General features: G+C 38.1%; 2 protein-coding genes across 12 annotated transcripts in view; one reads left to right on the forward strand and one right to left on the reverse strand.

Annotated features, from left to right (window-relative positions):
* LOC116324051 (ankyrin-3-like) overlaps positions 1–25,569 on the reverse strand; it is a 177,820-nt gene that overhangs the window by 99,130 nt on the left and 53,121 nt on the right. Inside the window, exon 2 of one of the 11 annotated variants that reach the window (XM_039616401.1) lies at positions 25,046–25,107. The exons of 9 other annotated variants lie outside the window; for them this stretch is intronic. In XM_039616401.1, coding sequence (XP_039472335.1) covers positions 25,046–25,078 — 33 coding nt within the window. In that variant the 5' untranslated portion in view covers positions 25,079–25,107. Of the gene's footprint in view, positions 1–192; positions 342–25,045; positions 25,108–25,569 lie in introns of those variants that run through there. One more of the 11 variants, XM_039616399.1, reaches the window with a different exon arrangement.
* Positions 3,562–7,734, forward strand: LOC116324061 (microfibril-associated glycoprotein 4-like). Its single transcript, XM_031744604.2, has 6 exons — positions 3,562–3,581; positions 3,676–3,730; positions 4,663–4,860; positions 5,253–5,349; positions 5,553–5,720; positions 5,854–7,734. The coding sequence occupies exons 2-6, from the start codon at positions 3,725–3,727 to the stop codon at positions 6,102–6,104; spliced, it is 720 nt and encodes a 239-aa protein (XP_031600464.1). The 5' UTR covers positions 3,562–3,581; positions 3,676–3,724; the 3' UTR covers positions 6,105–7,734.

Consider the following 25,569-nt stretch of genomic DNA (forward strand, 5'->3'; position numbering starts at 1 on the left):
CCCCCAGTCTACAATCTCCCATCACCATCATTCGACAGTGTCTCATGTCTGGACGGGTAACTGCTACAACACCACTAAATCCCACCAGCTACACAATCTCCAGTCCTGTTAGCATTACAGCAGCATATCAGCAGACAGGAGGCTAACTCTGTGAGCTCAGTGACTTTACAGTAAAGTACAGTAAAGACTTACTTCTGCCAAATATTCTGCTGCCTCCTCCACTGCCATGTTTCTCAGCCCGCAGCTGAAAGTGTGAAACCTGAGCAGTCAATTATAGCAGCTTAGCCCTAGCCTGGAAGCTAGGGAGAGAGGGATGGGGGCAAGAGAGGAGAGGGAGTAGGAGGAGGGACTGTCTGTGTGAGAGGGAGGGAGAGAGAGAAAGACAGAGAGTGAAAGGCTGTGAGTGAAAGAGAGAGAGGGGGGCATTATGTCACAGCTAAAAATACCTGGCTTGCAGTGAGAAAGTCCAGAGCATGGAAGAGGACGAGAGGGAGGGATGGGGGAGGCAGGAGACTTCCGGCGTTAATCTTAGACCAGGTGGCGGCACAGGATCAGAGGACAGAGGCTCTGAGTGTGCACGCCAGTGTGCTAAGAGTTTTCTATTTTCAAGTTTTGATTTTTATTAAGGTTAAAAATGTTTGCCTTTAATTCATTTTTTCTTTCATCTAGTTTCCCAAATGGATTAACTTGTTTCAGTTTAGTTTTTATTGTTTAAAGAAAGGTTTGTTTTATTATAATTACTTCTAACTAGTTTCACAGTAGTTCAAAATTTAAGATCCACAAAAGAGCTAAAAAAGCTTGACTCACCCTCATGAATCCTAGTCTCGATAAACATATGCACATCAGACTGGCTGGAAAACCTGAACAAATACAGAGACTAACGCTCAAGACTTTTTATAAAGAGATCAAAATTTATTTTATTTTTAGTACAAAACTGTTTAGATTCTTTCTGAAGTCCTTAATTTTTATCTATTTTTTTAGATACATAATAATGCCAACAGCTACTTGTTAAAAGCAAAATTTTAAAAAAAATCCCATCTACTTCTTTTCAATTCTTTATATTTAAGAGGAATTTAAAATATAATAAGTTTTTAAGATTTTAGTTCCCAACCTTTTTGGCCTGAGGCTCACACAAAGCTAACATGTAATTTTGTCCCCCCTCCCACAAAGTGGCAAAGTTCAAGTGAAGCTATCATGCTTTCTCCTTAATTTCTGTCAAAAACGATTATGATGGAAGATTCTGCTTTTAAACACAGCGAATATATGAATTACTGATGTAAATATTGTCTACAAGTAGCGGTTGGCACTGTTGCCTCACAGCAAGAAGGTCCTGAGTTCAATTTCACCATCATGCCAGGGCCTTTCTGTGTGGAGTTTGCATGTTCTCCCTGTGTCTGCGTGGGTTCTCTCCAGGTACTCCGGCTTCCTCCCACAGTCCAAAGACATGCAGTTAGTGGGGTTAGGTTAATTCATGATTTAAAATTGCCCATAGGTATGAATGTGAGTGCGAGTGGTTGCCCTTCTCCATGTGTTTAGCCCTACGACAGACCCCGCCTCTCATCAATACCAGTCTGGATATACCCCGCCTCTTGCCCTAAGACAGCTGGGATAGGCTCCAGCATCCCTGCAACCTTGTATTAGATAAGCGGAAAAGAATGGATTATCTATAAATAATTAGTGTAAGCCAAAAACTCAGACTTCAGACAATTTTTTCTGCTTTTGGCTCTATATGATGTCACTGAGCAGACATCCTCATAGGGTCATCTAGGTACACAGCTCTGGCTCAGAGTACAGAAGCTCACCCTGTTTTCAGCCATTAGCAGTAAATTACAAGAAAGTTGGTTTAAATGGAAGCTTGGTTCAGATGGAGGACGAAATGAGGCCACGCGCAAAGCAATTTATAATGAAATTAAGGATTATTTTAAACTGTAGTCACTTCAAAGATACGCTGGTAGAGTTCACAAATAAAATTATGGAGTTGGAAACTAGCATAGAAGGTCCTTCTTAAAGTCTGTGAGTTGTTAACAGTTTCACAAGAAACACATTTTCCCTTTAAACCCATGAACCCTCACAGCTCACTTGTGATCATTTGGAAGCATGTAAACCCTTGGCTAGCAATCACTGGTCTGTCTAACCGTATCTAACCCTATATAACTATAAAAACAGTGTGACCTTAACAGCTACAACAGCCATATGCTGCTTGCCCTCTAGTGCAGCATATTTTGATACTTTTACTGAAGTAAGTTTGCATATTTCTTACAATAAATGCAGGATGGAATACGAGTAGAATAATCTCTCCACCTGTGAAAATTCCTGTCTGACTCCGAAAAGGTATGTGGGTTGAACGGTTAACACAATCCATTGGACCTAAAATAAACTGCAGCAAAAAGCTTGGCAGTCAAGTATCAGCATTTTATCTACTCACACAACAAAAGTGTCTGAGTAAAAAACGACCAACACACACACACTCAAAATATTTACCTTGACTTTCCTTCTTCATCAATAGAGTGAGATTCACACATACACAAGTACACACAAGCAGAGACTTCAAGGGTCAAAGTCCAGCAGGCAGATTAGGGAGATATTAAAGAGACAGACAACATTGGTTAACTTCATAGAGGAATTTGTCAGGGAGACTGAGAATATCAGTAAACAAGACAAAATCCATTTAGGAGCAGGCATGTCAAGACAATAAAGCTTGAGACAATTGTGTTAGCAGTCAGTTTTGAGCTAACTTGATAGTTAGGTACGCAGCATTGGAAACATCAAATAAAGTGTCTTTGAACAGCTGAATGTCAAAGTTGCTCTGCTTATAGCAGTTTATAATAAATTAATCAAAATGTGTAGTTACAGTAGGTCAGTCAGCGATGCCATCCATAACAGCAGTTACAAGCATTTTATGACCTGACTTCAGTAGTGGCAGGCAGTTGGCCAACACTTTTTGCATAGATGCTGGTGAAATTTTCTTATTTTCTGAATAGCAGGGTGGAAATAAACTTGATGTGTGGAGAGTGGAGCAAAACTTGAATAGAATAGAATAGAATAGAATAGAATAGAATAATCCTTTAATTGTCCCACAGGGGAAATTTGGTAACTAATGGAGCAAAACTGATACAAACCATGGCTACAAAAATTTAAGTGATACTGCGATTTCGATGTGGCAGTGCTGTTATCAAGGTTTGGTCAGGTTTAGGCAAAAAGACAATTTGCCACTTTACTGAATTATTGCTTTTTTAAATTTGGGGGATTGATATTGTCATTGCTCAGGTCATGGTTCAAATAAACTAATGTTACCTTTTTATTATAAATCCTGATTATTTATCTTGTCCATTTCATATCACCTCCTTTCTCATGAAAGGGCACACTGCAATCACAAAAAGGCAAAATGTTATGACTAACATAGCCTAATCTGACATAGTGAGTTGGCAAATACTGTAGCAAATGAACAGAGCGAACTATGTAACTATGTTACTGCAAATGGGAGAACACGGGGGAAACACTGGGTGATGAAACAGTCAGAGTTGCTCAAATATAAAAGAAGCTGCTTACTCTGGAAACACATTTGGTTCAGCACTTAACTGGTAAGGTTGTATCTGACCCCACTGCATGTTTAGCTCCTATAATCAACTTTATAGAATCTGTTAAAAGCTAAAAATGTCTCTGCTTTCTTTTCAGGAGATCTGCAGTGGCTTCTCTTTGGTAACCACTTCAAGCTGGTGAAAAAATGATGGTATGTAACATATGATGCTGCCTAAACAATCTCATTTTAGAAAAACACATGCATCACAAACGATACTTTAATGTTACAGTTTCACTTCACAGACACAATATTTAAAATTATTTATTTGCAACCCCATCCTCCTTCTATGGCTGTTTTTTTCTTCAAGTGTAATTTTAGTGTAATTTAATGTGTGCCTGCCTGATATTAGCCACACCTTTCTTTATCCTTAGCCTCTTACAAGTGCCCCGTGCATGTTAGCATTAACCCAGAGTCTCTAATCACAAATAAAATCTATCCAAGACACAACATTTGAGCAAATTTGTGGAGAATCATAGCCATTTTAAAACTGTGTCAAACAGCCTTGCAGTGCATATTTACACCAGAAAGATCATTAAATTGCATCACTGCCACCTTCTCTAATAAAATTAGAGACGGCAAAGTAGAGAAGTACAGTCAAGTCTACTGCAGGAGCAGAGCACTCATTACCAAAGGTTCTAGAGATACAGAGAGGACAGATCTGTTCAGCACCACCTGACAGCCAAGCAATCAAATATAGAGATACCAGAGCTTGACTCATGACTAACAGATTACAGGTTTAATCACAGCAACCATCATTTCTCCAGGTAAAGTCTCCCTGAACTTCACCAAATCTTCTACGAATTTGATGTCAAACCAGTTCACACAACATGACAAATAAATATATCTTCAGTGCTGTTTGAGGGTTAATACTATAAAAATCATTTTATCTTTAAACTAGCTCCAGAACAACCTCGCAGTACGGTAATAGCCATGAGAAGTTCAAGTAAATTAATAATATCAATCTAAAAACCGCTTGCCTCCTTGCGTTATGAAAATGTTAAAAACTTAAGGTATCATCTGAAATGTGCATGATCCTGTTCCAAACCTTAACTTTGACAGAAATTATTTTTTCTTTGCTGTAGATCAGACTTGTGTTTGCAGTGCTGCTGCCTGCAGCAGCTTATCAATCCCCTCTGCCCACAGACTGTAGTGACATCTACAGAGGTGGTGCAGGCGTGGATGGAGTATACACCATCTATCCAGCTGGCTCCACCTCTCCTGTGCAGGTTTACTGTGACATGAGCAAAGACGACATCGACAACTCAGTAGAAAAATGGACGGTGAGGATTGCTCAGCCCTCTTTTTCCAAACTAATCTACCTCTTCTGATTTTGATCTTGAAATAAGAGATAAAAAGATCTGGCCAGAATTTACCTCTTTTAACTTTATGAACTGCTTCACACATCTTGGCTCAAAAATTCATGTTTAACACAGTCAGAATTTCGTATTAAATATCTCTTTAAATATCTCTTTATCTCTTTAACTGATTTTATTCAAGGATCATCTCTATACACAGATATATTTAAATCTATAGGTAAGGGAGAAGCACCAGAAGACCTTTTAGTTTTAGTTACCCTGTGTGCAGTTAGAAAAGCTGAAAGGAGTCCTTTTTGCTGGGGGGTCTATAATTTGCCTTTTACTGACAGTTTGTGTGGAACTTCTGTTTAATCCAGGTGATTCAGAGAAGACAAGATGGCACAGTGAACTTCTTCAAGAAGTGGGAGCACTACAAAACCGGATTTGGGAGCGCTGCTGGAGAGTACTGGCTGGGTAAAATTCGTTGTTCTTTTTTGGATTAAATTGGCCTTTACTTCTGATATTTTGAGTAGTCAATAAACATTACTGTTATCAAATTATTTTATTGTACATTTTTTTCCTTTCTTAACAACAATAACATCAGCTCAAACTCATCAACTTTGTCTAAAACAGTTTATTTGAGATGATCACAGTTGCTCACTGTTTTATCTTCCCAGGCCTGGAGACAATGCACCTGCTAACCCAAGGCAAGAACTATGAGCTGAAGGTCGACATGGAAGATTTTGAAGGCCAGAAGGTCTTTGCCCATTACTCCTCCTTCTCTGTTGGCCCAGAGTCGGATGGATATAAGCTAAACCTGGGAAGTTTCATCAAAGGGGCAGCAGGTGGGACTTTTTTTCTCTCTTTCAAGAACTTTTTTTTTACTTGCTCTACTCATAATCTATCAACAAAGTTGGGATTTTTCAGTAGTTGAAGCAAAATTTGTGTTTTCTGTTTTGTTTTGTTTTGTTTTTCCAGGAGACTCTCTAAGTGCTCACAATGGAATGAAATTCACTACCATCGACAATGATCAAGATACACATCCTTCGAACTGTGCCAGGGTGTGCTATGGAGGATTCTGGTACAGCGCGTGCTATGCTGCCAACCCCAATGCCATCTACATGTGGGGACCTTCAACCCGTTTAACTGGCGTGCACTGGAGAACTTTTAAAGGGCTTGAATACTCCCTAAAAACCATGGTAATGAAAATTAGACCAGCTGCTACATAAAAACCAACCAAAACACAACAACCTGGAGAAGTAGCAATGTGACTAGATTTGAAATATCTTACAATTTTGTAAAATTGTGAAACTTTTGTATTTATTAACATAGTCCCTGTATCCACATTAGTTTATAATATTTGCAAGAACATTAGGACTGTCTTCATATCTTACTTACTTTAGTACATATGCTTGTTATGACATGAAGCAAAAATGTTCAGTTTCTAACCAACCATGATAGAGAATCCTTTGAAAAATCTCTGCTATGGATGAGTCAAAGTTATTTACTTTGCAAGTTTCAAGACCCTCACTTCTAATAAAATTAAGGACAGATAAGAAATCTCTCCATAAAGTTTTCCAAACAGAAAAATAAACAAACAAAATAACAACGGAAATATTTTTTTGACCAAAAAGCGCTGAAAACACTGGATGACATGTTCCTTCATGACCACCTATTTAGATTCAGCGTCACAGACACCAGAAGAGAGACTGACAAAAATCACAAAATATATATTCATACGCAACAAAAAACAATCCCAGGCTGAGTCTAAATTAAGTCTAATTTGTAAATCTTGTAAATCCATGATATGAAACCACATATTCATTGGTTAATGAAGTGTTGATCACAAGTCACCGTCAGACCTGGCCATCCTCGTCACATCTGGCTTTTTGCATACAAGATGGCAACAGCAGAAACACTCATGTCAAGGCTTCAACATGGCACTTCAGAAACCAGTGGATGACGTCATGGTAAAAGCTACATCCATCTTTTATAGCTCTAGCTGTCTATAGCTGCAGCCTAAAGCCTGGCTTGACGTGAAGACATTCACATTGCATGGATGCTTTTAAAAGTGAGCTGAATGCATATCTGCTTAGATGTTAACTTGGGTGTTATGAGTGTACCTGTTTGGATTTACACCATGCTTTTTGTAATTCTTGAGTCCTGCTTTTACTGGTTACATGTAGTTTCTTTTTAATTCTATTATTGTATGCTATTTAAACACATTTTGCTTGGCTGTTTATCGTATGAAAAACACAAAAGTACATTTGTGATATATTTAATGTTTTTTGTTTGTTTGTTTATTTTTGGGGTGAAGATTTGTCAAGAAAATATCAGCCTTTACTTAAATAGAGGCTAATTGGAGGTCCAGAGGTGTGCTGCAGTTCAAAATCCTCATTTATCTTATCCTGTGCCCTCCACTGTCTGAAACAAGCTCTTAATTACTCCTCTTCCAATTGGCTGCCCTTCATAGACAGAAAGCTTAAATAGCAGGTGGGTGGGGCTTCTCTGGTTTCAGTGAAAACTACGTGTCTGAGATGACAATATTAAAGATTAGCTCTCATCTTTAATAACACACACAACCAAACTTAGAAAAACAGAGCTTTGACTCACTGGTATAACTTATAAATGCTAACCTTGTTAGTTGAGGTTATACCCTTATTTAAATGCTTATTAAACACATTTTTCTTCAGCCTAAAGCTGTTTCCAGTGTTGAAGGTTTGCTAAAATGTCTCAGAAGCTGACAAACCCTGAAGATATTTTTAATTTGCATCCAGAAAAGTGGCCAATCATCCCAACTGAGTCACTAAAACAAATTTTATGTGTATGAACTCTAAGAATAAAAAAGAGAGGACTATATTTCTGTTGTCACCGCAGGTATGTTGCGCCTAGGATTTCACAGAAGGCTCCACAGAATCAGAGTTAACCATGACACACTCCCGCACACACACAGAGTTTAATGATCCGTATTTGGTATTTTATGGCTTCTGTGAAGGGAGGCAAAAAGAATTTGAGAAGGATGGGTTGCCATGGCAACTGAGGTTCCTAAATTTCACAAGTTCATTTCATGTTGTGGGCCAGTTGGGGCCTTTTGGTGCTAAAACTATAAGAACTGACAATGAAAGTAACCCACATGGCATGGATGTGGTGGGACTGGCACCAGTAACATCTGTGTACAATGGTATACAGATGTTACACACACATAGTGATGGTTGGTTAACAAACAGACAGCTATATCAGCAGAGGCAGGTTTTAAACCTCAACATGTTTTGGTACCGATCTATAGAGATCACAAGCGCAGACTAAGAAAGAAATTGCACTGACTGTCTGGTCGGATTCCTATTCATGTTAAATATTCTATATTTTGTCTTGTTTTTTACTCCTCAGCCACGTGTCTTACACATTAGTTAAGAACTTAAACCAAACACACCACTACACAGCTGTGATGCTACTCTGCTATGTGCCCTCCAGTCAGTTTTCAGAATATTTTAAATAATAGAGAAGGAGACGCTCTACTAGTGAAAATGTAGAGCATTTTCTTCTGCACTATATATCTTTGCTGAATGTGCTTCAGTCACACTAGAGCACAAAATAGGATCCCAGCTAGAAAATAAAATTGTGGCTCCCCAGTGATTGCATTGATTTTTTGCATTCAGTGACCGATTGTAGCAGTTGTAGCAAACAACTGGAGACCCCGAGGTTGAGCAATCCTCCCAATAACCTCTGGGTGAGGGGAGGCATGCAAGGTGAACCCAAGGTGACTGTGCAGGTCATCTGGCAGGAGGCAACCTGTCTCCAAACAGTGTACACAGACTTGCTATAGAGTTTGTGATATTCACTTTAGAACCATTCAAGAAAAAACAAATATTAAGAAGCTGAACCCAGAAGCCAAACTTGTTGATGATCAAAGTCTACAACCTTGTTGGAATTTAAAATATAAGATAAGATAAGATAAGATAAGATAAGATAAGATAAGATAAGATAAGATAAGATAAGATGGCCTTTATTAGTCCCACAGGTGGGAAATTTGTTTTGTTACAGCAAAAGTGCAAAGTTATGTAGCAGAAATTAGAAAACACTGGAATGCAATAAAATAAAATAAAATAAAATGAAATAAAATACTATGTACAATAGAATAAAATAGAAATACAAATACTATATACAACTGAGTAGGAAAATACAAAAACACAACTTCGTCAGAAGAAGAATTGCACATATAGCAGTCTTATTGCACATGTGTGGGTTTGTGTGTTTGATCAGCGTTATATAACTTGTAACTATAAGAATAACATTGAAATTTTTATGCACTTGCAAAAAAGACTGCTTTTAAGTGTAAGTGTTAAGTATTTTTCACTAAACCATTACAGTGTGCACGGTCTCACAAATACAAAGCTCATTTTTCAGGTCCTCTATCAGTCCCTAGTGGCCTTTCAGTAATACTACATCAACTGCAGCAAGAGAGAAAAACATTTTTGTAAAAAATGTAAAAAATCCAGTTGTGAGTATAAAATATGTAAACAATGAGAAGGTCCTATCTCAGTTTGTTGTAATGTGTTTTTACTACTTTATGCAAAAGTCATTTTTAATATATAGTCTTGTAATTGATTGCATAAGAATGCAACATAAAACTGTGTTTCTTTGATAAAGAGTCTCATCCATTATTGTGTATATTATAAAACCTGCACAGAATACGCAGATCAAAGCACCTGTGTGTTTCTGGGGATGTGAGTTGTCTTGCCTCTGACTGGCTTCTGAGTGCTGCAATCTGATTGGCTGCTTGGCTACTGCAGTCTCTGTATTCTCACAGCACTTGAGATACAGATGGAGGATAAAAACACAGCAACTCTTGAACTCCCCTTTTCTGTCATTTCTTTTCACATTTCACGGCAGCTCATCGTGACAGACTCCACATCTGTTCTTCTTCTGAAGCACATAACCACGACTGAATGACAAATTGGCTATATTTTTAGTGTCTTTTTAAAAAGTTAAAACGCCGGCTGAAACCACATGTACCATGCATCAGGAAGCCCTATGCCTCATTAGGTCTCCTTACAATTGGCTGGCAAATCTGTCCCCCTCTCCTCTCACTGGATGGCAGCTGATGACGTCGCTCTGCTGCTGGATTACAGGGGCTGTGCTGATGTAAGGCTGCCTGCACGTCTATATGGGTGCGTATGATCACTGAGAAGCAGACAGACTGACTGACTGACTGCTCAAAAGAAAGGACAAACAAGAAATGAGATAGAAACACCTTCAGACAGAAGCCAGTCGAGTTTTCTTAGCCTTTCCCAAAACACCCTTAAAACAGAGTTAATTTCAATATGGTTTACTTGACAGCAAACAAACACAATAAGGTCCAAAATGAAGAAAAGAGAGGATGGGATTAGGTACTGTACCACTGCTCGCTGCTAATCTTCCCTGACAGAGACAGAGCACTGGTCATGAATAAATTAACATCTGCCTGGGACCAACAGCATGCATGGCACGTAATGCATCAGCAGTGATGAGCAGTAAGTGTGTTGTGCAAGTCAACAATCACACTGTCTATACATGCACACACAAAATCCTGTTTGCAACATCAATTTTCCCTCATTATACAAATAGCTTTACTGATATTGGATTGTTGGGATATATTGATATTAGAGTTTAACAAGGCTAAGAGGTTAGATCCATCTTGGCAGTGGCTGTGCTCGGATATATAAGTTCTACAAGCCAACATCAGCATATTAAAAAAGCAATGTTTAGCATGTTTACCATGGCAGGCTGTGCCTGACGTCGGACTTCACTAACTATATACATCTTACTGTCCTGTACATTATGGGGTACACTCAAAGTATCGCACATCACTAACCAATGGATGCAGATATATAACTGGATATGTCATAATCCTCCTGCAGGCAACACAAGTAAGAATAAATCATAATAATTCAGAGGAAAACAAAAATCAGTCAGCAGGATTCATCCAGGGGCGGATCTACAGGGGTGGCATGGAGTGGCAAGTACCACCATAGTTTTGCATATAACAGTATTGTTTATTAAAATAAGATAGCATTAACAGTTTGAGCCTAGCTACAATTAACACTGAATATAAATTCTAGGACTGAATATATTGTATAGTGTTACTCCCCCCCACAGCTCATAGAAAAATCTGACACTGCAGATTTATGGCATTTTGTGGAAATTTAAGCATTAAGCATTCTGGATTTTATACTTCTTGGACTACATACTTATTTATTATACAGGCTATACAGTGCATAAAATCAAAATTTGCATGTTTTATGTAACTGAATTGTTTAATTATCTGGGGCAAAGAAACAAATTAAGTTATAGACTATATTTATATGAAACATGTGTATACTTATTGCATTTGAAATATTTTAAACAGATGTAACATCTGCATATGTATAAAAAAATTGCTTTGACTTTGACACCCCATTTGATTTCCATGCCACCCTAAGAAGAAGATTTCTCTAGATCCGCCCATCGATTCATCATCTATGTTCGTTAAATGGAATTTTAAAATTTCATGGCAATGCATCCAGAAGAATTGGAGATCACAGACAAAGAGATGGATACATAATCTACCACACTGTTAGCATGACTAAAAATCAGATTACAGAAGCTTGTGAAATTAAAAAAACATAAAATAAACCAACGTGTTTCACAGGATTCCTCACATATGGTTTTTAAAAACTATAACAAGCTATAACAAAACTATAACACCTCTTGGCTGTCTTTAGCATTGCAATTTTTTTTCTAACTAAAGAAAAAAAAGTTATACAGATGACCTATCATGAGCTAATATGGGTTGATAAAATTTATTTCTTTCAGTTTTTGATGTTTCATTGAATTAAATAAGCTGTACTACTGCTGTGGACTTCTCTCCCAGATGATGAACTGCAATCTATATGAAAAATACAAATAATAAAGCATTTTTTTCACTATTTTCAGTAAAGATATTAATTGACCTGAAACAATTTAACCTTGTTAATGAATCACTGAACAGAAAATCTGTGAGCTACACTCTAATAATTATACCATTTATCAAATACAACTTCACTGGTTTTCAGGTTCTTAACTGTTAAGACTTATTGTTTTCCTCTTTTAATTTTACTAATTTATCCGCATGATAATGATCGGAATAGTTGGATTCTGGGGAGATGTCCAAAAAATTTGATAATTCTTATATGGACTTTAGTAACACTTTTCTTTTCTTGTATTATCATCTAAAGTTCGACTGATAAAGAGTAAGCATTAAAAAACAAACCAAATTTGTGGTATTTTACATTAAATTTGTATTACAAGCTTGATTCTCAACAACAAAAGACTTCAGTAAACAGAGACTCGTACTATGTGAGCAGTGAGCTTAGCTTTACAGCTCACAGAGCACAAAGCTAATTAAGAAATTGCTCAGTAAATCAATGGGGCACTTAAGATGAATGTTCAACATCAGCATTGCTTCTTCCTCTCTTTGCTGAGTCTCGAGCCAAGTGACCATCATCATTCATAGACAGCGAGCTGTGGTTCCCATTTTAATGTCCTACACTTTTTTAATTAAGCATCCTTTGTCAGCCATGGATGGCTGAAGTAAAACCAGAACTTATGGGCACAAAAAGATCATGACATGCTCCAGCTACCCTAATAAACTGAAATATACCACTGAAAGGAAAAGATAAGAGTAATATAAAGTCTAATGTTATCCATAGCATATCCATCCCTGTCCCCAATCTGTAGATATTCACAGGCTTAATATCTGAAGAACTCTGCTGTATTTACCACTTTTTTAAATCTATAATCATTTCACTTTGGTTACAACTTCACTTTGTGTTAATTTGCTACAAAATACGAAAAGAAAATCTCAAGAATCTTTTTTGGAAAGATTGATCAAATAAATATGAACGAGATGTTCCTTAAATTTTTAGATATTCGTTCATATTCCGAGGACAATTCACCTCATATAAACTGGTTGAATGGTCGGTGTGAACAGCTGCATTAAGAACAGGCGTTCCCGCCTGACTTGTATGATCACAATTGTGTTTTTCTCTCTATCAAATTAACTGAATAAAAAGTTTCTCTACACCAATGATCCCATTGGAAATGATGAGTGCTAAAAGTCAGTCTGGGATATTTTGTGTTGGGTGTCCAGATGTTCGGATCTACAGTTTGATGAGGAGGAGTGTCATACCATAGAGCAAGACAGATTGCCACTATTCACCTTCTGTCTATGTGCATATTGTGTAATACTGCTGCATTTTTCTGCATCTTCATATGGCCCTGAAGATGAATCACAGGAAAATAATTCACTCCTCAGTCAATAGATGTGGGCGTCAACCTCACATCACCTCCTCTGCCACTGCAGTTGCTGCAGATTAGGAAGCAAAGCTGCATTCAAAATTTCATGAAAATAATAAGAAGCAGAGACTTCTCACCTCAGCCTCCGGGGACTAAACATCTTCTCTTCTGCTATTGTCTCACTGAACGCTCACTGACAAAAAGCAGACAATAACACTATGAAAAATTAGCCTAGTGAAAAGGATTATGAAAAGCTCACTGCTGTTATGAAACACCCACGGGATTTTCTGATGTATGACTTCATGCTGAGAGATGAGTGGAGGATGCTGTTATAACAGTTAACGCTCTATCAAATAATTCATCGGTCAAAAGTTTCCCCGAGTAAAATTCAATTCAATTTTATTTATATGGTACCAAATCACAACAACAGCGCCTCACAGCACTTCACCAGTGAAGGCCAAACTGGTTACACTTTGATTACCTGAACCATTAAAGGTCTGGCTTTTGGCTGATCATCTGGATTTCAAGCACATCTGAAGTTTTGCTCAGCTGCCTGCAGTTTGATTAGTTCAACAGTTTCATCTGTGCAAACTCCACTCAGCTGGTTTTCATAAGACTGATATATTTGATGTTGTTGTGAATGTGAACTGACTGCTGACATTGTTTGCATCAATAGAACTGCGTCTACATATATTTCTTTCTTTGTTTTCCCCTTCACACTTTTCCATCACTGTAAAACTGCACAATATACTTCTGCTTTTGCAGTCAACACTTCCAAAGATGGGTCACTCAGAATTAGAAGAGTTTTTTTAGACTATAATTTTGGTTGCATTCATACTATGATTTTTTCCAAGCTAGAAAACCTTGAAGTACAGTATATAGAGATGGTTTAAATTTTGGCACTTTTTAATGCTTAATTTACCAGCATTTTTTAAACCCTCATACCTTTTTTAAGTGCAAGTGTCCACATGAAATTTTCAGGACTAAAAAACGAATTTAACCTCTGTCAAAAACTAGAACCAAATCAAATTTATAACTCCATGTATCACAATCTAAAACTTTCTTTGAGAATCGATATTCTGTATTATATAACAGTTTCAGTAGTCGACTAATTTCATGTCTATGATGTAGAGGAATGGAAATAAGCGTTTTCTAAAATAACTGTTTTCTGATCATTTGCAAGGGGAAGGTGCATTTGGGGCAAATTTTAAAAGGTCATATGACCATGTGAAGAAGGAGGCTGGTCAGAACAGGTTATGACCTATGACTGGTATCCTTTTTACCTACATTCTGGTATCAAGCTTATCTTCTAGCTGTGATTCCTTCTGTGCTAAAATAATGTTAGACATGTAAACAAGACATGCTGAAAACTCTTACATGGAAGAAAATAAATAAATAAATAAATATTTTGCACTTGATTGACATAAACTGTAAATCCATCTATCTAAAAACAAAATAAATTTCATGTGCTGTGTCGAGACTTCTGAAAGACACCAGTTCATGTTAATGGCTAGGTCAAAATTTTGCCTGAATTAAATTAAAGTTTAAATGTGTTCCATGAGTTTCCAGTGCCAGCGGCCTCTCCACACGAGAGCTGGAAGCTTCTGGCTACCAGCTACTGTCTACCTGAGACAAGACGAGTCCCCCCTTTGTTCTGCCACACACACACACGAATGTAAACAATGCGTTCAGTGAACTGTCTGTGAGTGAACAAGCCTCTGTCAGTCTCACTATTTCTGTCCAGTCTGATCCGCACAGGTCTCCTGCTGCTCACCTTCAAAATGTCCGCCTTGCCGGGAGAATACAGCGGAGGGCAGGAGACAGGAGTAGTTTTTTCTCCTCTCAAACACAAACGCGCACAGACCCACATCCTGCCTGTGTCGTGACTCTCTGCTGGACCCATGCCACGCATCGACACCTCACCCACAGAGAGCACACACAGCCTTGAAACATCAAATTATCCTGTGATTTCCTACCCATTTCAGATAATCTAGAAACTTCCTAATAAGACATTTAGTTTTTGATATCTTTGCTGCTGATTTCCACGATCTAACACCCAGTAATTCTGTAATTCTTTTACAACATAACTGTATTTCTAAACCAAAAAAATACATATTGATTACCAGCTCTTCAGCATCTATTCTGTCCAGGAATTGCAGGGTTGTATGGGGATGACACCTTTCTGGGAAGAGTGTGGCAAATATAATAAACAGTCTCTTTTTTTACCTCTGAAACCAAGCTGAAACCGGTCTCTGAGGTTGGTGCTTGGCACATGCCAACACATGCCAAAACTGCAGTACCTACAGTGGCCACTTGAGGCCTCACATCCCCATACACTGCCATGTTAAAATGCCCACGTTTCAAGCGAAAATAAACTAGTACTAACAATATTACTCTGGGTGTGGCAGCTTTGATTGACAGACAGATGTTGAATCTCTTGGCCAAGTTTTTAGTGTTGGTGCCTTTTGATATTCTATCATTTGCATTTGATCAACTAGCTTCTAAGTACAAACTGTGTGTCTGCAATGCAGGATATGTATGTATTGATAACCAAGCTAGTTAGCAGTTTGTAGCATCAAAAAAACAAATAAAAAAACAGAGATAGTCATGAAGTAAAAGTTGACAGGACTTAACAAACCCATGACTGATGTAAATCTGCCTATGTCCATCTTTTATATACAGTATATATGATTAGAGCTTAAATGTGAACCATTGGGAATATTTAGAATAAAGTGAACTTAGCGATCTATAAACTCTTCTGCACTTGTGTTAAGACTTAGCAGCTTGGGACTGCAGTACATTAACTGCTCTTAACACACTTGAGTCCCTGACCAAAGTGTCAAGGGTCAAGCCGCATTGTGTCCACCACATGTTGACAAGCAGAATGAGTGGAAAACCCCACTGACAACCCAAAGCCACTATAGATAACATAAATATCACAATCCAAACCTTCAAATAAATCATTTGCTTCTCTTCCAGACCTTTCCATGACCATACTTTGCTGTCCTCATCAGCTCTGTGTGCATTTTTTATGATTTTTCAGCTCATTCTTTTGGTTTTATGGGCTATACAATGCAGTCACCGTTCTCTATAATAGACCTGTTAACCAATACCTGCCCCAGAATTTAGCATTCAAAAATTAAAATATTTCAAAAACTATAGAGACAAAAAGTGGAGAAAGAAAAGCAGCTTCTGTTGTACATAGAGAAAAAAGTTTCTCCAATATTCTTAATATGAGCTACAGGAATTGCAAAACACCTCTACAAAGATTCCGATTGCACAGCAACTCTGCCTGTGAAAGTTACATGGATATAAATATGTTTTAGTCAAATTAATTCAATTTACTGCATTATGCTGTCTCTGTGCTAAGCACTAATCTGTGTGTAGAAATGGAAAAGCAACAATAATGAAGGGTTCGGTTAAATGAGAAGACAAGATGAGCTAAATCTGTTGAAACACAAGCGCGTGTTCGTGCATCTTTGCGTGTGTGTGTGCGTGTGCTAAATGAATGGACTGTCCCAGTTCTTGGTGTCGATCTTCCACTGCAGAGGAGAGAAGAGAGAGCAGGGCTGCAGGGAAGCAGAGGAAGGGAGGATAAAAGACCTAACTAACAACATCCTCATCTTCTCTGTCATTCTTTCGCCCTCACTCTGCCTACTCTCCACTTCCCTACTTTTCCCTGCTACTTCATCAGTAGCAGGGATCTAACTCAATCTCCCTCACTAAGCCTTTTCCCCCATCTTTTCAATTTGTTTCATCATATATATTTTTCTCTTCCTCTTGCTTTTTTGTGTTATGCATCACCTCTCCCCCGCATCCCCAACAACCCTTTCTTGCCTTCCTGGTCCACCAATCACAACGCTTGAGAGGCTCTGCACCAATCCTCTGGCACAGCAACCCCCTTCACAGCCATGTTAAAGTGAACATAATATCCTGGTGCCACAAGGATGGCATAATATGGTGACATGTTACCTTTAATATAACTTTCCTTCCTATACACAGGTGTTTGTAATCTCTACAGTTCACACACACTTTCTTCTCCTTTAACCTTCCTTTATCTTATTACTTTCCTTTCACATCTCTACTCCAGCTGTATTTCTGCTCAGCTCTGTAAAGGAGTCCTTCTATTATTCATAATGCTCTCTCCTCAGTTAGGTTACTCCTTTTCTGTTATCTCTGCTCCGTCCTGTCAGATTCTACATTGCTGGCATCTGCTGCTGCAGCTTGTGAATGCTCACATGTGGCTTTTTAAATCTTAATGTTATCATACAAATGACTTTGCATTCTTCTGATTGCATAATAAAAGTTTGGGTTTTTTTTGTTTTAGCTTGACAGTGGTGATAAAAAACCCCCTGCAACAATCAGAGAGCATGAAGAGAAATGAGTGGAGTGGGTTTCATGTTGACAGCTCTGAGATGAAACCATTTCATAGATCTTTTAGTGTGTCACTGTTAGTTTTCCTTCTCTGGCTGTCAACAAAGATAACAGAGTGATAGCTCGCTGCAGCCCAATCAGCGCCTCACAGTAGGAATTATTTTGTAAAATTAGCAACCGCCGAAGCTGCACTAATCATCATTATTTTGGCTAAATGGGCTCCAGCAATACTATGTATTCATCATATGTATCAGCTTTGTTACAGCCAGAGCAGGCTGCTGTTTTCAGCAACCTACCTGCCCTTCACCAAACAACAGACATGAAACGCTGGTGACACAGTGTATGAAAATATCACTTTTGCTTGAAGTGCACTGATTTGTAGCTGACAGTAACTTGCCTCAAAGATGAGATTTAATTACTTGCACATGTCAGAGTAATTTTAGCTCATATCAGGACTGTCTATCCTAGGATAGCGTGTTGATGTGTTGGAGGAGAACAAGTACTTGGGTGTCCACCTTCAACAACAGGCGCAACTGGGAGATGAACACAGTGGGTACGTATAAGAAGTAGATTGGCAGGCTGTGTTTCTTAAGGAAACAGAGATCCCTCAACATATGTTAGAGATCTCCTGTTGTGGGGAGCGCAGCATGCTATGCTGTGGTCTTCTGGAGGGGAGGGCTGCATTGGAGCTGTTGACACCAACAGACTGAATAAATTAATTAGGAAGGCTGCAAACTGTTCACTGAACAAACTGTTATGCATTATGGATAGTTCTCGCCACCCTCTGCACCACTTACTTGAGAGACAGCAAAGAAACGTTGGTAACAAACTGATTGGACAGATACAGGAACTCTTTCATATCACATGCATTAATTCTTTACACTGCAGCACATCTGTATAGAAAAGGAACATCTGTTCTCTTGTGTTAACACTAGAGATGCACCAATCGATAGGCCAGGGACTGGAACGACGAACGACGAATTGTCAGGGTGCTCAGCCCAAACCAGTGACCAACCGATGAGTCTCAGACATGTCCGATTATAAACCAGTCTGTTTCATGGATCCACAACACGCACACAGCGATGCAGGAAAATAGCCACTCACACTCTCACTGTAAATGAGGAAGACACAATGTTTGCCAAAGAAAACCATAAGGGAACCACCCCCCAAAAACCCATGCGTAACAACAAACCTAAATAAGACAATTAAATCACTGTCATCCAGCTGAACATGCCCAGCTTGAAGAAGCTAACAAAGGGAAAGTGGCTAAATTTAAAGCTAGCCAGCGCTCAGTGCCAGCCTCAGTATGAATGGTAAACGATGCAAACTAATTCATTTTCTGTTTATTATCTGTAACTCTTTTTAGTAGCAGAGCACTTTATCTTCAGGTGTTTCAGTGAGAGCAGATCCTGTACCTTAGTGCTTTATTAAATATAATAATAGAAAAAGAAAAGTTGATTTATTCTTTGCATATGCTGTCAGTTATAGTTCTTAGAAAGAAAATCAACACTGGTAGGTCACAGTGATTAAATAATTGTGAAATCGTCTAGAAAACTGGTGCATTATTAGCAGTTTGTTTAACCCTGCATTGTCACCACTCTGCTCATACACAAACACAGTTTTTTGCTCTCTACTACAACTTAAACTGTTATACTGAGCAACTTTAATATCATCTTATATTTGCTATTCTTTACCTATTCCTTAGTGCATTTTGAGTGTGAATCTGAATCTGACGTTTTGCTTTAGCTTTGCTGATATTAAAATATTTTTGGACTTCTATAATATTAAAAACATTATTTAATATATGAATTTATATTTATTTGAATTTAATTCACTGACATCCCATAGTTGCAATGCATGTCCCTTTTGCCACTAATTTTTGTAAAAAATGCTCAAAATGTCCATATTGTGTTTAGTTTTTGTCTGAAGGTATTCTGCTAACAATATTAAACAGATATAGGAAAAACATTCAGCAATGAAAACAGACATTTTTGGGGGTATCCACTCAAAATATATATCTAAACCATTAATCAGTAACAAATGCTTGCAGATAGTTTTTAGACCATATATTCCAACTCTAAATATGATACATTTATAATATTTCTGTTTCTGTTTCACTGGCGCAGCACCATATGCCTTAGGGACAATGTGGCAGATTGGCCGTCTCATTGATTGATTGATCAATTAGGGAGACGATTAAATTGGTTTAGCATGGTGAAAGTGTCCCCTTCCCCCACTGCTAATACTGGTATCCTTAATTTAAAGTCATAAAAACAGCCTATAATACAAATTTTACTTGGAAGTAATATAAGCAAAAAATTATTTCCCCTTTAAAACCTCTTTAAAACCTTCCAACACGCAAACAATAAAAAATTCAAGCATGTGTGCTCAGAAAAGACAGACAACAAAGAGAAATGGAAGGACTGAATATTTTAATGAGCAGCAGGTATAATGGAGTTGAGGACAAAGAGATGTAAACACGCTGGTTGAAGAGCAGGAAAGAAGAGCAGGCTTCTGATATGAATCTTGGCTTAAATAAGTGTCGGGGGATTAATGTGGTACAATGCATGGTCACAGGGGATCTCTGCATGTGTGTGTGTGTGTGTGTGTGCGCGCGCGTTTGTGTGTCCTGCTTCCAACCCCCAGTCCCAGAAGCAGAAGTGTGGCAGAACAATACAGCCTTCTGCCAGCTGACAGACATGCAGGGAGGGAGGCAGGGCATTGATGGAGAGTGGTTAAAAAAGGAGGGAGAGAGAAAAAGATAAAGCCGGATGGGTAGGGGGAGAGCAGAGTTGAGGAGAGAAGCAGCAGCAGATGAAAAAAAAAGATGCCAGAATCGAGTCCTTCCCAAAAATAAACCTCAGAAGAAGCAGTGTCTTTCCAGCCTCACCCCCCCACCCCCCACCCCCCTTGCTAATTCTTGTCTCACTTTGAAATAAAAGACAGCTGAGTGCTCCCTGTAAGAGACCTTTGTTGGATTTCATTCTCTTCAAATCATATATTCAATTCAATACAGGTTCATCCTCTCAGATAGTCCGGTATATCTTAATTTGTTTTTACATATGTTTTATATCAGTGTATAGCCATGTTAGCAGTTTGGTCAATACTCCCTCTGTATCAGCATGCCAGACACGCTACTCATCACATACTGATGCTTGGTCAGGACCCAAAGATATCACAATGCCAATGCGATGTTGCTTCCTTAGCTATTTCTAAAAGTGTTGAAGGATTCCAAAGAGCTCCATAAAAACCCCTCAATATACAAAAAATGTGCCATGAGAAAAGTGCTGCTGGTATCCTCAGTCACATGATACAGATGGTACACATACGCTGTATTAAACAAGTAGAGAAAGGTGTTGCAGATAGGAGAACTTCATTTCTGTTCTATTAACACCCAAAATATAGTGTTTTTCTAAACCCAATCAAACAGTTTTAGCTCTTGTGACTCCTGTTTTCAGTTTGGAGGTTGCGTGGTTATGCCATTTGCTATCCCACCTGTCTCCTAACCAGAGATGGGCAGTAACGCGTTACTTGTAACGCGTTACTGTAATCTGATTACTTTTTTCAAGTAACGAGTAATGTAAGGGATTACTATTGCAAAAACGGTAATTAGATTACCGTTACTTTCACGTAGGAACGCTGCGTTACTGCGTTACTAAAACCGTGATTTTTTGCGAGAACGTCTCATGACAGTGACGTGGCGAGTGCGACGTTCGTGACAACAGCTGTCTGCAGATCATAATATATCGAGTGCGGGACAGAGTGTAGCATGCAGCGTTTAAAGCGTGGAAGTACTGACCTTATTTTGAGTTTGAGTCCATAAAAAGTGACAAAAACATTAGTGTCCGTTGTGCGTGGGAAGAAAACTTCTTTTTACAGCGAAAAAACCCCTAAACTTCCAAGCAAGCACCGAGTGTACTACGACGTAATGTGAAATTCACAGAGAAACTCGCGGATTCTTCCACTGACCGCTGCGGCACACCTGCACCAGGGTAAACCTCCTCCGCCTACCCCAGTCCTGCTTTACAGGTGAAAATAGAGCAACAGGACCGCTAGTCTTTGATTTTATTTATTTTCTGCTGTGTTTTACTTGCATCTATTTGAAAGAGTGAGTGTAAACACAAAAAAATATTTTATGTGCTGGAATGTGCAGAAAATAGGTTTAAATGTTAAACAAATTTCTTCCAGTCAGAGAATGTTGCATATAATTTAATTTTTGCTTGATGCATAAAGTTAAAAGATTAAAACTAATAAAACAAGTTTTAAAAAGAGACTTTTCCATTTGATTACATTTTGTATGATGAATTATGCAGAAAAAGTAGAATTGGGCTGAAAGATCTATCGCTTTATCACCTATTCAGGTTGTAAATCGTGTTTTTAAAAAGTAACTAAGTAACTAAGTAACTAAGTAATCGATTACTTTTGAAAATAAGTAATCAGTAAAGTAACGGGATTACTTTTTGGGGGAAGTAATCAGTAATTAGTAACTGATTACTTTTTTCAAGTAACTTGACCAACACTGCTCCTAACGCAGGTGTTTGGCTGTTGTTCTTTACCTACATAGTTCAAAAGAGTAGTTAAGTGGCACACAGCATGCTGGAAAGTGAAGCTATGGAGTTTTTCTTGCATTAAATTATGAAAAGAATGAATTCCTCACCAAGTGTAAATATACAATGATCGAGAAGTAAGAAGGTGTTGAACATCATGTTATGACAACTTAAAAATGCTGATACTTTGTAGGTATAAAGCTTACTATGTTTGGCATCTTCATATGAAACTAGCATGCTAAAATGCTAATTAAATTACCACTGGTGCTGATGCAAAATTGGATATTTCTCCAGACATTTCCAGTAGTAAAACCAAACGACTAAACAATTTAAACCACTGACTTGATGAAGTTGCTAACTGAAAAGTCTATACCGTCCATTTTTTAAACTGAATTGTTCTTATTTGATCTGTTTATCTAGTATTATCTATAGATCTATAGATTATTTAGACATCACACTTTCCCCCTGCCCTTTTAATTGTGTTTACTCCCTAAATTTGATTATGAGTCATAATTAAATATACTTCAAACTCATGCGAGACTTAAAACACATAATTAAAGGATAAGAATTTAAATGTATCCTGCCGACTCTCTGTGTGACATTCAAGTCTGAGGACAAGGCAGGTTTCAAGTAAAGCCGCTACAAACTAGAGTAACACAATCACTAAAAGCACAGTGTCCAAACTAATAAAGGAAATAACCAGGAGATGAATAAGTAATGCCAACAATCCTCACTAAGTGTAGTGTTTTCAATCTGACTTGAAGCCCATCAGTGGTTTTAGTCTTTTGCTACTCTGGAAGACAGACTATCACAAAAATTACTTTCTCAACAAAAAATCGTATTATTGGTCCATTATGCTTCCAACATAGAAAAAAAAGTCCACCACCATGAGCTAAAGACAGTGACGTGTAGTTTTAGCTGTGCTAAGTCAGTCAGTCAGTCAGACTATTGGCAAAGCAAATACACAGCAGAGCATTAATCAGTCACACACGATCCGACAGCCTCTTAATGTAGAAATCAATCAGGCTAACCATAGTGTGCCACTCAGCCAGTCAGTTTACCAGCCAGCTGACCAATCTGAAAAGCATGCTGACTTTATTGCTACAAGAGATGCAACTTGTTCACGTAATCCGACTTGAAAGCACTGAGTGGCTTCATGTTTGTCTGGAGCATGCTTCTAATAGCATTAATGGTAGCTCTTCAGTGCACTGATCTCAGTGGAACTCTTAATGCATGACTTCTGTTTTCCAGTTTCTGGTAACATCCATACCAACAACAGTGTTGGACAGTCTCGACAGTGGAGATCTATAGGCTCTGAATGCATTACTGAAGCAACTTAAAAAACAAAGTAAGAGTTAAAAAGATGTATATTTCATGCAATCTTGACTACTATTTACAAAAATGTGGCAAAAGGAAAACTGCAAGCAATACAAATAAGTCATGAGTGAGCTTACAAAGCACATAGCTTGATTTAAAATGCCAAACTGACATTTCTATTTGTGTCATAACTAGACTAAATAATATAATAGTGGTATTAATCTTCTCGTGTAACTGGAGAAAGTTTAATTCTAACATTACTAACAAACATTTATATTTTTAATTTTCATACTGAATTAAAAACAAACAAACAAACAAATGTATTGTAGGTTGGGATCAGTGGTGTTCCAGCCGAGCAAGCAAGGCAGGCAGTACTGAAAATAACTGGCTAACAACATTATCCTTGATTTCACTTTGTCAGGGATTGTATTAGCACTCTAAGTCTAGTAAGCAGTTAGCAAGTCACCTCTGCTTTTGCAAATATGAAAATGTTAATTCAAATTTTCACAATTAACAATTTTCTAAATTACCAGCTGTATAAAATAAAAATTACTCAAGAGTTTTTAAGTATTTTTACAGTTTTTTTTTTTTTTTTTTTGAAGAGCAACCCTTAAGGCTTGTCCACAGGAAGTGACTAGCAGCAACATGGTAAGAAGAGACCAATGAAAGTCAATGACATTCAGCCACTTGGGAGCACTGGTGATGCAAAGTGGCCAGGTCTCAGGTTAAACTTTTCTTAACTTCAATGTGAGCAACTTAAATGATCAATAAAATGAAGGATACATTAATTGCCATTAAATGGCTGGTAAATACTGTACGTTACAGGGTTACCTAGGCAACCAGTGTGATCAGTCCTGGGTGGAAAGCAAAGGGCAATAAGCAAATTGCTTTAAGTGCTGGAAAGTTTATGTAGAGCCATGAATTGTTTTCGTGGCTCTATCATCGTGGCTCTATCATTCGTGGCAATCATCTGTGTTGCTCTTTGGTTGCAACACAGATGACATAAAGATGGACGTGGTTTCCATGATTGAAAAGTGAAGCCAACACAAAAGCCAACTGCATTTTGTGCAGGATTAAAGTAAGTAAGGCTAAAGGGTGTTGCAAAAAGATTTTTTGCTCTATAGAAGTCTAAGGAAACCTTGACCCTGACCTCAATAAATACTTCCCTGTTCATTCTGTTCCTTCTGACTAAGCCCATGAATTTTCTCATTAATGGCTCAGATCTGAAGCTAACTAGTCACTAGCTCCAGCTCAACCCTTACTTGTCACATCTATGTCTAAAACACCAAGACATCACCATGGCTACATCCATCTTTTATACTGCGTATGGGAAGCACCTAAATATGGTGGTTGATGATGCTGTGACTCCAGTGACCCATTTAACATACAGCCAACAATGATACTGATACTCTTTATATTTAGCTGTTCTTTTATGATCTAAAATGAAAGTGTGTTATTTAATCAACATTGAAGAGCCATTTCAGGCATACAGTATGAGAGAGATGAAGAGAAAAGAGAGAGATCAAGTAAAGTGAGGAGAGTTAAAGATAACTGTGGCGATGTGAGCCGAGGAGGGAGTAGATATTTTTTGCACCCTGGTGCCAAGAATTGGCCCTGGGCAGACGGGGTTATAGATTTACCTTGAGTGAGCCAGTGATAGCTGATATCCCCATGACAAGGTTATGCCACAAACACCGGGAAACTGTTGACGTCAGAATACACACATTATACTACATCAACATAATCTGTTGCCTTATAGTAAAACCATAAACCTGTGACCAAACAGACTCAAATTCAGCTTGTGCTGTCAAACCTCAGCTCCTCCATTTGTGCTTGCATTCTTGCAGTTTTAGTTCTTTTGATTCAAAAATCCTTGAATCTCATTCAGCTTCCTGATGAATCCCCATTATCATGCAGTGTTTTTATGGCACATCATTAACTGCTACATTTGCCCTTCTACGTAGCTGATGATCATTGCTGCTTCTCAAATAAATGACTCCAACTTGGCAAAAAAACCCAAAAAAACATTCCCATGGTTTTACATTTCTTTAACCTATATTTCTATAACCCAGCAAAACCAGCTGGAGAAATAGATCAATGAGTTTGAAGGCTTATCAAATGCCAACACACTGCACAGAAAGAAAGGAAATTGTACAACACTTCA

This window comes from Oreochromis aureus, linkage group 8, assembly GCF_013358895.1.
Source record: "Oreochromis aureus strain Israel breed Guangdong linkage group 8, ZZ_aureus, whole genome shotgun sequence".
Lineage (NCBI taxonomy): Eukaryota > Metazoa > Chordata > Actinopteri > Cichliformes > Cichlidae > Oreochromis > Oreochromis aureus.

Excerpts from the sequence above, each read along its gene's own strand:
- LOC116324061 (XM_031744604.2), top strand. Across the intron at positions 4,861-5,252 it reads ACTCAGTAGAAAAATGGACG|GTGATTCAGAGAAGACAAGA; the intron begins GTGAGGATTGCT and ends TGTTTAATCCAG. Across the intron at positions 5,350-5,552 it reads TGCTGGAGAGTACTGGCTGG|GCCTGGAGACAATGCACCTG; the intron begins GTAAAATTCGTT and ends TTATCTTCCCAG.